The sequence below is a fragment of the Manihot esculenta genome, chromosome 15, assembly GCF_001659605.2.
Source record: "Manihot esculenta cultivar AM560-2 chromosome 15, M.esculenta_v8, whole genome shotgun sequence".
Lineage (NCBI taxonomy): Eukaryota > Viridiplantae > Streptophyta > Magnoliopsida > Malpighiales > Euphorbiaceae > Manihot > Manihot esculenta.
In genome coordinates this window covers 10871826-10886914 of record NC_035175.2, presented here as the reverse complement: position 1 = coordinate 10886914, position 15089 = coordinate 10871826, and the positions used below count along the sequence as shown (strand labels likewise).

At 32.7% G+C, this 15089-nt stretch overlaps 1 protein-coding gene across 1 annotated transcript; it reads right to left on the bottom strand.

Moving 5' to 3' along the window:
• Positions 1-250: 250 nt before the first annotated feature.
• Positions 251-4093, bottom strand: LOC110602002 (fruit bromelain). Its single transcript, XM_021739432.1, has 4 exons — positions 3889-4093; positions 3453-3638; positions 950-1345; positions 251-864 (listed from the first exon to the last, which is right to left on the bottom strand). The coding sequence occupies exons 1-4, from the start codon at positions 4091-4093 to the stop codon at positions 251-253; spliced, it is 1401 nt and encodes a 466-aa protein (XP_021595124.1).
• Between the last annotated feature and the right edge of the window lie 10996 nt (positions 4094-15089).

Here is a 15089-nt window from a genome sequence, read left to right as displayed (position 1 = left end):
TTATGATTATTATGACCGTTTTCAGTTGTATTTAAATAGAGTGGGTGAAATGATAAATGACAAATTAAAATAATGAAATTAAATTTATATTAGAATAATAAAATTAAATTTAGACAATTCTATTGAATAAATTCATTCAATATTATACTGATTTTATTATAAAAATAGTAAAATTTCTACCTAGAAAAACTTTCTAATCCATACTAGTTAACTAATATATAAAAACTAAAACTAAAAATAAAAACTAAAATTAAACTAAAGGAATACTGGGCCAGTTTGTTATTCCACAAATGCCGGCTCCACCCACCCTTAACAATCTTGCATATCCTCCTTCTCCCCATTGGGTTCCCCACGAATTCTTGATGAGAAAATAGTCCCTTCCATAAGGATCAGTACCATAACCAATCACTAATACAACATGATTTGTGTTAGTGGTACAAGATTGTCGTCCATTTGGTAATTTTCCATCAAATACACCTCCACCGTATAACATAAAACCAGAATTATACCCATCAATAATTACAACCACGGGCTGTTGCACTAGTGCTTGCATAATTGTGGCCTCTGAATAAGATGGAATACTATAATAGTTTTGTATTTCAACTGCAATTTGATATGCACGCCAATTTGCACAGTAGCCCTTTTCTTTGTGATATGGATAATTGTCTTCTGTAGTCAAGCCACCATTAGCCATTATATAGCTATAGGCATGCAACGGTTTACCATAACCACAATAATCATTATTTAAAGATCCAGGTGAAACACAGTCTAAAAGTTGTTGCTCTGATAAAGCTATCAATCGTCCATATTTTATTTTATATGCAGATTCAACGGCTGCCACTACTGCAAAAGCCCAGCAACTTCCTGCATTTATTTCCATTTTCAACAAGTTAATAAGATAATAAATATGCTCAATATATAATATATATAAAACAATTTTATATCATACCACATTGGCCTTGGTCCTTGATGCCCGTAACAGCTCTAGCAGTTTTCCAATTTATTGAAGGAGGCAATTCAATCGTGTTTTCATAATTCAAAGTTTGAATATTTCTTAAACTGGATTGAGAAGGAGGTTCAGCCCCAAGATAGTATTTTCTAAACTCTTCTTGGGTTAGATCTGCAAATTGATTAATGCTTACATTAAAGGATTTGTTTCCTACGGCATTGAAGGCTTCTACCAAAGCAACATTATACTTGAATATCTGAAACCGTTTCTGTTGCTCAGAAAAATCTTTATAAACCCTTCCATATCTTGCCATCCACTGTTTATACTTCTCCATCATGGTGGGCAGTCGAGAGTGATGGTGGAGCTCACGAGAGATAGCTACATTAGCCCAAAGAGCTAAGATGAACAATGAAAATAAGCATTGTGACTTATATGAAACCATGATGATCGACAAATGAAATGATATAAAGTAGAATGTCATGTTTCCTACTTTTATAGAAGAATACCAGATATTTTTAAATCATAATAAAAAGTAGTTATGATTATAATATTTTATCCGATACTTCTGAATCATAATATTTTATCTCATCATTTTTTTTAAATTTTATAATTATCTATTAATCAATCTCGTAATCAATATCTATGATTTTGAATTAACAAATAAGAATATCTCTATCAAAATATACTTTTATATTATTTGTTGTGTACATATGAGTGTTTTGTGGAAAGTTTACTTGCACCGAATTATTTATAATTTTAATTAATAGGTTTTTATATCAAATGAGTTTTTAAAATTTATCGTTAAATTTTAATTTTAAAAATTATAAAAATATAAAATTCAATCATCTGACTGGCACTTAAAACCGAAAAAATTACCTTGCGACTCATATAAAATAAAGGCATGTGTATTTGAAAAAAAAAAATTAGTCTCCGTAAATTTGAAACAAATTTCCATTCTTAATTTTTTTTCTTAATAAAAATTATTAAATATTTATAATATTCTGTATTATATATTCTTTTAGTATGATATTACAAATATAAAAAATAATAAAAAATTGAAAAATCACATTAATAATAACAGTGAAGATAACAAATTATATTTATCATTTACATATTAATAATATCATTAAAGATAATAAAATATATTAAAAGTTAAGTGTATCTAATTAACATAAATATATAAATTTAAGTGTGGTATTTTATATAGATAAATAAAATTAAATCTGCCACATGTTAAATTCTCTTTAATTTTAACGAAAAAGCAATCTCCTTAACCCTTTTAAAAATCAATTTTATATAGCTATATAGATATAATTATTATTAATTTAAATCACTAAATTTTAAATTTTAATTTTTTTTTTAATTTTAACTCATCATAATTTAAATTAACAGATTTTGATCACTAAAAGAAAAAAATACCATAATTATATTACAATAATACATAAATTACTCTCAGTTTAAAAAAATTATTTGCAAATAGAAAGTTTATATGTACTATCCTTTTAAAAAAGCTTTCATGATAAAATTTGCTAAAAATATTTTCAAAAAATTTGAATTATAGATAAATTATAAAAAATTAGAATTCTCATAAATTATCGTTTTGAAAAGATTTAGCATGAATTTAATTACCTGCATCTTTAATTTAATCATTTATGCATTTAAATTATAATAATAAAACTACTAGAAATTAATTATTAATTAACCTTGAATTTAATTCAATATATATTTAATTCAACAATTCCTATATTAAATTTACTATGATATACCGAATTTAATTATAAACAAAATAGATAATATAAAGTTTGTATCAGTATCATAATTTTTAATAAAAAAAATAAAACAACTTTAAAAAATTTGATTCAAATATAGAAATGATGAACCAATGTTTTTTAAAAATTAATTGTAATAAAACAAACCCGTTTGAAATGAATTTTAAATACAAATAAGATTAAAAATTTTAAATTTATATAAACTCTACAATTAATTTAATAATAAAAATTAAAATAAATAAATAAAATTAAAATTAGGATAACTCATTTACAATTAATCATTGATTTAAATTTTGAAAAGAATCAGGTATTGAAATTGAAAGTTTGAAAGAGTTAGAATTTGATTTTTTATTTTTATTCGGTTCTCTAATTTATTTAATTTTATGGTTTACTCTGAAAAAGAATTGTGTATATGCATAATAATTCAATTAAATTTTTTTAATTGTGATATTATGGCCGTTTCTAGTTGTATTTAAACAGAGTGGGTAAAGTGATAAAGTGATAAATCGCAGATTGAAATAATGAAATTAAATTTATATTAAAATAATAGAATTAAATTTAGACGGCCTTATTAATAAATTCATTCATAATACTGATTTTATTACAAAAATAGTAAAATTTCTACTAAAAAAACTTTATAACCCATATTAGTTAACTAGTAAATAAAAATTAAAATTAGAAAATAAAAACTAAAATTAAACTAAAGGAAGACCAGTTTGCTATTCCACAAATGCCAGCTCCACCCACCCTTAACAATTTTGCATATCCTCCATCTCCCCATTGGGTTCCCCACGAATTCTTGATGAGAAAATAGTCCCTTCCATAAAGATCAGTACCATAACCAATCACTAATACAACATGATTTGTGTTATCAATGGTATAAGATGGTCGTCCATTTGGTAATTTTCCATCAAATACACCTCCATTGTATAACATAAAACCATAATTTTCCATCAAATACACCTCCAAAAATAGTAATCAATGATAATGGAATTCAATTTGCAAGCTTCAGATTTAAAGACTTCTGCAAGAAATGGGAAATTGACTTAATATTTAGCTCAACCTACCACCCCCAGATCAATGGTATGATGGAGGTAACTAACAGGACTATCCTGTGGGGTCTAAAGAAAAGGCTCGACTAAATCAAGGGCAACTAGCCCAAAGAGTTACCCCATATACTATGGGCATACAGAACCAGCCTTTGAACAGTTACAGGAGAAACGCCCTTTTCTCTAGTATACGAGGCCAAGACAGTCATTCCTGTTGAAATCCAAGTATGCAGATTCAGGATACAATATCTAGAGATATCAGAAAATCCTGAAGAAATCCATTTCAATTTGGACCAAACAGAATTTCTGTGGGAAAAGGCTGCCATCAGAATAGCAGTTTATAGAAATAAAATGTCCTGAATGTTCAACAGTAAGGTTAGGCCACACGCCTTCAACATAGGGGATCTAGTCCTTAAAAGAATAAATGTAGCGGGTGGAAATACCGGGTCTAGTAAGTTGCGCAAGAATTAAAAAGAATCATTTAGGGTCTCGAAGGTTATTCGTCCAGAGTCATATAATCTGACCAAGTTAAATAGTCTCATTCCCCATTCCTGGAGCATCTGTAGTATGAAAAAGTTTTATCAATAATAAATTAACAAGGTATTTTTCACATGTGTTGTTATTCAGTAACAAGGAACGAGATGAGTGCCTCTTTCGAAGAGAGGCTAAACCAAGCCATAAAGCAACTTTCGTCAGGCCATTCGAGCATTGGTCCCATTAGGCAAGGCCATAAGGAAATTTTCGCTAGGCCAGACCTTGAGGCAGCTTTTGCCAGACCATTTGGGTATTGGTCCCATTAACAAAGGCCATAAGGCCATTTTTGCCAGGTCAAAACATAAGGCAATTTTCGCGACTCCATTCGGGCATTGGTCCCACTAAGCAAGACCATAAGGTAATTTTCGCTAGGCCATTCGGGCGTTGGTTCCACTAAGCAAGGCCATAAGATAATTTCTGCCAGACCAGGCTATAAGATAGTTTTCACTAGGCCATTCGGGTGTTGATCCCACTAAGCAAGGCTATAAGATAGTTTTCACCAGGCCATTAGAGCATTGATACCACTAGGCAAGACCATAAGATAATTTTGCCAGGCCATTCGAGCGTTAGTCCCACTAAGTAAGGCCATAAGGCAATTTTCGTCAAGCAAACTATATGGCAGCTTTCGCTAGGCCATTTAGGCATTGGTCCCACTAGGCAAGACCATAAGGCAATCTTCGCCAGGCTAGGCCACTAGGCGACTCTTGCCAGACCACATATTTTGGTGTTGGTCCAATTAATCGATTCATCTGTGCCAGACAGCCGGAAAGATGGATATACCAACCCCTGAAAAAACAAAGAATGAAGGTGTCGAATGAAAAACTAGATCGGGTGAAAGATCAGTATTAACAAAACCCCCCAAGCTGTTTTACGACGAAAGGACAATGTCCTTCGGGCCACAGAAGAAAAGGAACCTCCACTCCTCTCTTCCATGAGAAACTGTCATGAACCAAAAAGAAAAAAGAAGGGTTCTTATACAGCGAAATAGCATACAAAGTTTTGAATGCAGCACAAAAAATAACAACCACGGGCAAACAAAACGACGCTCACAATCGAGATCACACCACGTTTCCTAAACCGGAAAGACAAACAATCACCTTCGAATCTAAAGAGTCGAAGACCAGCGAGGGACTTTTAATGTTATATAATATTCACCCAAAGTAAGCTATGAGTTGTCATTGCAAAACATGGGCCAGTGATAAGGATCTGACAAGTGAGAGACACTGTCCTGCTACAAGAAAAGGAGACCCGGACACTTTAAGACCCGGACTATCGTTAAGACCTACCCTTTCCTAATAGGCCGAGTCTTGGCACACGGTTACCGTTACTAGGTATATTCTCATTTCACATGTGAGCACGAGATCACAAACCCATTAGCTAGCTATGTTGAGCAGCCAACCACATCATCATCGCATTCTCAAGAAATGTTATATTATTTACATCTTTTTACAGTATGAAAGAGGAACGATCACAAAAGTAAAGGTACACTATCTCTAATACTACATGAGCTCTAAGTTATACATTATATTTTCTATGTTCTTTAAAACACTAACTTGAGCGTCAGAGTGACTTTTGTGAACACCCACCACTACCTCACGTTTCCTCTCTTGCAGGTTCTAATCGATCACAGTCTAATTTTATTTCAGCCACGTCATCAAATTAATCTCAACAACATCAGCGTGGATAATTGTCTTCTGTAACCAAGCTGCTATCGGCGTGTAAGGTATAACCTATGACATAATATACACAAAATTATTTTATCTGAATATATGATAAACTTATCGATTGTTCATATTTTGTCTTATGTGCAAACTCGATTACTGTCTTACTGCGAAAATCCAACTAGTTTTTTTTTTTTTCCAATTTTTAATAAGTTAATAAGACATTGAAAATACTTAATATAATATATATATATTATAAAACGATGTTTATATCATAACACATTGGCCTTAGTTCTTCACATCCGTAACAGCTCCAGCAACTTTTCCATTTATTAGAGGCAAATTAATCGTGTTTTGATAATTTAAAATTTGAATATTTTTTAAACTACATTAAGGAGGAGGCTTAGCCCTAAAATAATAGTTTTTGAACTCTACTTAGTTAGATCTAATTAAAAAACCTTCTATCAAAGCAACATTATGCTTGAATATCTAGAACGTTTATGTTGTTCATTAGAAGTTTCATACACTCTTTTATATTTTGTCATTCATTATTCATATTTCTCCATCATAGTAGGTGATCGGGAGTGATGGTGGAGGTCGCAAGAAGTAGCTACATTAACTCAAAAATTAAAATTAACAACGAAAATAATTTATATAAAACAGAATGATAGATTATAAATTTATATTTTTTAGTTTTTATAAGAGGACAGGGAGATATTTTTAAATCATAGTCAAAAAGTAATTATAATTATATTATTTTACCTTATACGTCTAGACTATAATATTTTATTTTATTATTTTTTCATAAGTAAATTTCTCTAATTATATCTATAATTTTAAATTAATAAATAAGAATACCTTATAATTTAATATATTTTTATATCAAATAAATTTTAAAACTCATTATTAGAATTTAAATTTAGAAAATTGTAAAAATATATAAATTAATCTTAAAATAATTATGTCAATGAGTTAGTAGCAACAGCGAAGATAATAAATTATATTTATCATTTACATATTAGTAATATTATTAAAGATAATAAAATATATTATAGATTAAGTGTATCCAATTAACATAAATATATAAATTTAAGTGTGTTATTTTATATAGATAAATAAAATTAAATCTGCCACATGTTAAATTCTCCTTAATTTTGATGAAAAAGCAATCTCCTTAACCTTTTAAAAATCAATTTTATATAGCTATATAGATATAATTATTATTAATTTAAATCACTAAATTTAAAATTTTGAATTTTTTTAAATTTAAATTAACAGATTTATTTGATCACTCCAACCTTGAATTTAATTCAATATATATTTAATTGAACAATTCCTATATTAAATATACTATGATATACCGAATTTAATTATCAACAAAATAGATAATTTTAGTTTTTATCAGTATCATAATTTTTAATAAAATAAATAAAATAATTTTAAAAAATTTAATTGAAATATAGAAATGATGAACCAATGTTTCTTAAAAACTAATTATAATAAAACAAACCCGTTTGAAATGAATTTTAAATACAAATAGGATTAAAAATTTTAAATTCATATAAACTCTACAATTAATTTAATAATAAAAATTAAAATAAATAAATAAAATTAAAACTATGATAATTCATTCACAATTAATTATTAATTTAAATTTTGAAAAGTGTGAGATATTAAAATAGAAGGTTTAAAACGGTTGAAATTTGATTTTTTATTTTTATTCGGTTCTAATTTATTTAATTTTTATGGTTTTACTCCAAATAAATTATGTATATACATAATAATTCAATTAAATTCTTTTAATTATATCAATATGACCGTTCCTAGTTGTATTTAAATAGAGTGGGTGGAGTGATAAATCGCAATTTGAAATAATGAAATTAAATTTATATTAGAATAATAGAATTAAATTTAAACGGTTGTATTGAATAAATTCATTCATAATATTGATTTTATTATAAAAATAGTGAAATTTCTACCTAGAAAAACTTTCTAATCCATACTAGTTAACTAGAAAATAAAAACTAAAACAAGAAAATAAAAACTAAAATTAAACTAAGGAATGCTCAGCAGTTTGTTATTCCACAAATGCCAGCTCCACCCACCCTTAACAATCTTCCATATCCTCCCTCTCCCCATTGGGTTTCCCATTCTTGATGAGAAAATAGTCCCTTTCATAAGGATCAGTACCATAACCAATCACTAATACAACATGATTTGTATTATCAGTGGTACAAGATGATCGTCCATTTGGTAATTTTCCATCAAATACACCTCCATTGTTTAACATAAAACCAGAATTATAGGCATCAATAATTACAACCACTGGTTGTTGCACCAGTGCCTACATAATTGTGGCCTCTGAATAAGATGGAAGACTATAATAGTTTTGTATTCCAATTGCAATTTGATCTGCACGCTAATTTAATTGTATTCTGTAGTCAAGCCACCGTTACCGTTAGCCATTATATATATATAGGCATGCAACGGATAACCATAACCACAATAATCATACTTTAAAGATCCAGGTGAAACACAGTCTAAAAGTTATTGCTCAGATAAAGTTATTAATCGTCCATATTTTATCTTATATGGAGACTCAACGGCTGCCGCTAATATAAAATCCCAGCAACTTGCTGCATTTATTTCCATTTTCAACACGTTAATAAGACATTGAATATGCTTAATATATAATAAATATAAAACAATTTTATATCATACCACATTGACCTTATCCTTGATGCCCGTAACAGTTCCAGCAGTTTTCCAATTTATTGAAGGAGGCAAATATATCATACCACATTGACCTTATCCTTGATGCTCGTAACAGGGCCAGCAGCTTTCCAATTTATTGAAGGAGGCAAATCAATCATGTTTTCATAATTCAAAGTTTGAACATTTTTTAAACTGGATTGAGAAAGATCGGTTTAGCTCCAAAATAGTATTTTTTAAACTCTTCTTGAGTTAGATCTGCAAATTGATTAATGCTTACGTTAAAGGATTTATTTTCGACAGCATTGAAAGCTTCTATCAAAGCAACATTATGCTTGAATATCTGAAAACGTTTTTGTTGCTCATAAACCCTTCCATATCTTGCCATCCAGTGTTTATACTTCTCCATGATGGTGGACAGTTGAGAGTGATGGTGGAGCTCACGAGAGATAGCTACATGAACTGTGAAAATGAGCATTGTGACTTATATGAAACCATGATAACTGACTAATGAAATGATGTAAAGTAGAAGGTTATGTTTTCTATTTTTATAGGGGAGGGCTAGTGATAGAGCATATTTTAGTCCATATTATCATGATCTTATTGATGTTTATTTATACCTTTCCTACCTAATTTTGTAATTTTAATTATGTTTTACAGATATTAAGTGTAAAGAGACAATCTTGGAGAAAATGCTCTCAAAACTGCCAAAAAAGTGCCAAATCTGGAAAAGCCACCTTTGGAAGCACTTTCGGAAGCCGAAAGTCTCGTCCAGAGCTGAAACTCAACCACCTTCGGAAGTACCTTCGGAAGCCGAAAGTCTCGTCCAGAGCCGAAAGTCACCTATTTTCGACAGCACCTTCGGCGGCCGAAAGTTTGCTCCAGAGCCGAAAGTCCAGCCTCCGAAAACAAGTTTAGGCAGCCGAAAGTCCTCCCTAATTGCCCCTTTCTTATTTAGGAAGTCAAATCTTGAAGATCACATGTTTCCCACTTCATGCCATGCACATTCAAAATTCAAAAGAAGGCTCCACCTTCCTCTTTAGTGCATAAGTGGCAAGAATCATGTGAAGAAGACTTCTTGGACATACTTGGACAGCAATTAAAAGACCAAAAAGTCCTTGCAAAATTCACACATGCACATAGAAGGCACATGTAAGACCAAGGGCACTTTGGGCAACCTCTAAAAGATGCATGGACACTCAAGAAACCCTAGACAACCTCCCAAGACATATTTAAAGGCCTTATGAAGACAAGAAGGGGGAGATTGCATCAAGAAGACTTCACCCCCATTCGGCCAAGGAAGTTCGGCCGCTGCTCCTTCCACCTTCAGCCGCCTGTTCTCTTTCCTTTGTTCTCTTCTTCTATTTTTTGTTTTGGTTCAGCCATGACTGGCTGAAACCCTTAATTCTAGTTGAGGATTGGTTGAAACTAAGGTTGTTTAAAGGGTTGTGAGATCTGAACATAAAGTGTTTGGTTTTGGTTTATTCAATATTCATGCAATTGTGTGTTTAATTCTAAGATTGCTTTGTTGTTTTGATCAAATTGGCCACTTGATTCTTGATTGTAAAGTTAATTGATTGTTAGTTGGGATATTTGTTAGTCCATAATTGCTGAAAATATTCTGACCTAAGAACACTTGGTGTAAAAACTAAGGAATTGCATGATCTAGTATCATCTTCATGCGTTTGGAGTAGCTAGGATTAGATCTCTCTAATTCTTTATGCAATTGACAATTGTTTTGATGCCTAAGGCCCAAGGACATTCCTTGGCAATTTGTTAATTAGTAATTGATTAGAGGACGTTCCCTAATTGATTTAATCATAAGGAGAGACATGGTGGTGAGAAGCGTTTTCCACCCCCATAACTAATCTATTGAATCAATCAAGAAAACCTAAGTTTCAATGATCAACCCAAGCAACCAAAGTGGACCCATATCTTCAACTAAATCTTTCTCATATTGATTTCCTCTTTTATTTTGATTACTTGCTGTTTTAATTGCTTTCAATAGTTGTTAGTCAAATCAATCTCAAAACCCCCATTTTTACTTTATTGCACTTTACTCTTGATCTGCTTGCTTTCAATTGTGCTTTCAGTTGATTCTCTTGATCTTGTTTGGGACAAATAGATAAGTATTCAATTCTCTGTGGATTCGATCCTTTACCACTATCTGCAATTGTAAAATTATTGATAACCGTAGAGGTTATTTTTGACCGGCTTCGACAACCGCGAGTTAAAAATTGGCGCCGTTGCCGGGGAGTTGATTTAATTTATTTGTTTTTCTTTCAGGACCTGATCTGTAACCCAAAGAACACCTCATCGTAAACCAAAAAAAAAAAAGAGTGAAGACCACTTTTGCGCAAGAGCACCATCTGCAACATATTCGGCCGCCGAACCTCATCCTCATTCGACCGCCGAACATCTTACCAAAGGGCACAGTCACCATCGCAGATCTGAATCATGGATGAGATAAGTAGATCTTATTTTTCTTTACTGATTTCTTTTATGAAAAAATTTGCCATAGGACTAGTTCAACAGGTTCAAGCATCTCAGCCACCAAGGCCATATGGAACCTATACATATGTAGGATACCCAACTGATCAAAGTCCTATGCTTTATGAGAATAGTCAGCCTAGACATACATTTGGAGGATTCAATGACCAACCAGTTCATGCATATGGATGATTCTATGAACAGCCAAGACATGATTCATACTATAACACATACAATCCAGGTTGGAGAGACTATCAAGACTTCAGTTATGCAGAGGCTAACGACTACCAGGATTATCAAGGATATCAAGCCCAACCAGAACCTCCAAGTACCTACCAGCACCTTGAAAAGATGATGGAGTCCATGGCAAGTGCTTTACAAAACCTCGAACAGCGGATAGAACGATTTGCCACCGCAGAAAATGCAAACATGTTGAGAAGAGAGGAAGAGCTTCAAGATGATGAGGAAGATGATGAAAGTTCGCAAGTTCAAGAACAAGCTGCTGAGAAATAACCAGAAAACTGTTTGTCCAAACAAACTGGTCAAACAGAACCTGTTGATAGTTTAGATATCATTGATTGTATGAGCCAAGATGTTTTTTACATAAATCAAGATGATATTCTGAACAATAATCTTTACAGGGAAGAGAGCCAGAAAGAGCCAGAACTGAAAGAAACTGACTGTTGCATCCAACAGGTGGACTGCGAACATGCGCAGAACAAGGGGGAGCCAATCGTACCTCTTCAGATCAGCCTTGCGCAGACTGAAACCACCACCTTTCGGCCGCCGAACTCCACCACCTTTCGGCCGCCGAACCTCTTACCATAGCTTCCATCGCCTGAAACCCCTTTCAGCCTTCCAACGTAAACAGCACATGCTCACAAGGAACAAGTGGAAGTTCAAGAGCCTAAACCAAAGGACCATGCGGATCAATGCTTGCCCAAACCTCCGGATAAGGTAGAGTTTGTTTTGCCTAAATTCAGTACTAAATTGCAGCTAGCCATATAGAAACATGAATTGGAGTTCAAAGTGCTTCCCAATCATCTCAAAAATATGTACATAAGGGCTAGAGGCACACCTCATCTAAAAGAGGAGAAGCTAATCATGTTGCTTCATGAGTACATGGAGAAAATAGGATGGGCTATGACAAAATCAAAGGGAGTGCTACACTTTTTACTCAATGCAGTTGGGACTCTTTTCCCTTCTCCAATTACTTGAGCCTTGATCAAGTGGATCGCACCATGCACACCACACCCAGGGGAGTACTCAGTTTTTTTTTTCATTTTAATAATTTCTATACATTGAGGACAATGCATGATTTAGGTGTGGGGATGCATATTTCTGAATTTTTAATTTTTGCTTTAATTTTCAGTTTGAATTTTTATTTTCATTTTCAGTGTGATTTTTTTTCAATTTTTCGTTTTGCTTTCAATAACACACACAACCACAGTCTCCTTCCTTTTTGTGTTCCGATTTGCTATACTCAAACTCATGAACTATGTTGGATGAGCTTTTCTTTCCATGACCCCATTAATGTGATAACTCTTTAAACTTATGTTGAATCAATTGCAGTGAGTTGTATTCATATTTGAGAATTGCCTTTTGAATTGAATCTTTGAGTTTGCCATGGTGAAAAATATATTGATGACACTCATTAGAGAGAATGAATTGAAAATTGTGTGAATGAACTTAACAGGACTTGATTTAGCAATTGGTGTTGATTTGCCCAAATCATTGAGAGAAAGAAATTCACAAAGGCTTAGACTTCAAAAGCACAAATTGAAAACTGCTCCAATGGTCAAAAGACTATGAATAGAGCTAGTAGCCACTTGGACAGGTGACCAACTGAGTAACTGGGGTTGGGTATCACAAATATGTACCTTCACGTCAAAAGGTTGATGACTTGTTCAAGCAAAATTAAAAGTGCAAAAAGCTGAATAAAGTACTTCAAGGTAAGAGCAAGTCACTCTGAAAGCTAGAAAAAGTCTTATATGAACAAATAATATGTGCATGTATGATCTCTCTTGAGTAAAACAAATTCTAGCCATGGTAAGCAAAGAGAAATAAGGAAAGAAGGTGAGTAATCTTCATGCATATATTCTTCACTGTAATGATTCAAAATAGGTGTCTAGAGTAAGAGCTTAAGTAGAAATAAGGATCTAGAGCAAAGAAAACTTATTTGACTATATTTATTTGCTTGAGGACAAGCAAAAGGCTAGGTGTGGGGGTATTTGATAGAGCATATTTTAGTCCATATTATCATGATCTTATTGATGTTTATTTACACCTTTCCTACCTAATTTTGTGGTTTTAATCATGTTTTGCAGATATTAGGTGTAAAGAAACAATCTGGAGAAAATGCTCTCAAAACTGCCAAAAAAGTGCCAAATCTGGAAAAGCCACCTTCGGAAGCACTTTCGGAAGCCGAAAGTCTCGTCCAGAGCCGAAACTCAACCACCTTCGGAAGCACCTTCGGAAGCCAAAAGTCACCTATCTTCGGCAGCACCTTCGGCGGCCGAAAGTTTGCTCCAGAGCCGAAAGTCCAGCCTCCGAAAATAAGTTTAGGCAGCCGAAAGTCCTCCCTAATTGCCCCTTTCTTATTTAGGAAGTCAAATCTTGAAGATCACATGTTTTCCACTTCATGCCATGCACATTCAAAATTCAAAAGAAGACTCCACCTTCCTCTTTAATGCATAAGTGGCAAGAATTATGTGAAGAAGACTTCTTGGACACACTTGGGCAGCATTTAAAAGACCAAAAAGTCCTTGCAAAATTCACACATGCACATAGAAGGCACATGTAAGACCAAGGGCACTTTGGGCAACCTCTAAAAGATGCATGGACACTCAAGAAACCCTAGACAACCTCCCAAGACATATTTAAAGGCCTTATGAAGACAAGAAGGGGGAGATTTCATCAAGAAGACTTCACCCCCATTCGGCCAAGGAAGTTCGGTCGTCGCTCCTTCCACCTTCGGCCGCCGTTCTCCTTCCTTTGTTCTCTTCTTCTATTTTCTGTTTTGGTTCAGCCATGAGTGGCTGAAACCCTTAATTCTAGTTGAGGATTGGTTGAAACTAAGGTTGTTTAAAGGGTTGTGAGATCTGAACATAAAGTGTTTGCTTTTGGTTTATTCAATATTCATGCAATTGTGTGTTTAATTCTAAGATTGCTTTGTTGTTTTGATCAAATTGGCCACTTGATTCTTGATTGCAAAGTTAATTGATTGTTAGTTGGAATATTTGTTAGTCCGTAATTGCTGAAAATATTCTGACCTAAGAACACTTTGTGTAAAAACTAAGGGATTGCATGATATAGCATCATCTTCATGCGTTTGGAGTAGCTAGGATTGGATCTCTCTAATTCTTTATGCAATTGACAATTGTTTTGATGCCTAAGGCCCAAGGACGTTCCTTGGCAATTTGTTAATTAGTAATTGATTAGAGGACGTTTTCTAATTGATTTAATCATAAGGAGAGACATGGTAGTGAGAAGCGTTTTTCACCCCTATAACTAATCTATTGAATCAATCAAGAAAACCTAAGTTTCAATGATCAACCCAAGCAACCAAAGTAGACCCATATCTTCAACTAGATCTTTCTCATATTGATTTTCTCTTTTATTTTGATTACTTGCTGTTTTAGTTGCTTTCAATAGTTGTTAGTCAAATCAATTTCAAAACCCCCCTTTTTACTTTATTGCACTTTACTCTTGATATGCTTGCTTTCAATTGTGCTTTCAGTTGATTCTCTTGATCTTGTTTGGAAAAAATAGATAAGTATTCAATTCTCTGTGGATTCGATCCTTTACCACTATCTGCAATTGTAAAATTGTTGATAACCGTAGAGGTTATTTTTGACCGGTTTTAACAACCGCGAGTCAGCTAGATATTTTTAAATCATAACAAAAAATAATTATGATTATAATA

What these genes read in the sequence shown, in the direction of transcription:
- LOC110602002 (XM_021739432.1), bottom strand. Translation starts at nt 4,093, where the DNA reads ATGGCAGCCTTTTCCCACAGAAATTCTGTTTGGTCCAAATTGAAATGG. An exon ending in GTATGCCCATAGTATATGGG is followed by an intron (nt 3,639 to 3,888) that starts GTAACTCTTTGG and finishes TATACAATGGAG; the next exon opens with GTGTATTTGATGGAAAATTA. An exon ending in GTTAAGGGTGGGTGGAGCTG is followed by an intron (nt 1,346 to 3,452) that starts GCATTTGTGGAA and finishes TGTTCATCTTAG; the next exon opens with CTCTTTGGGCTAATGTAGCT.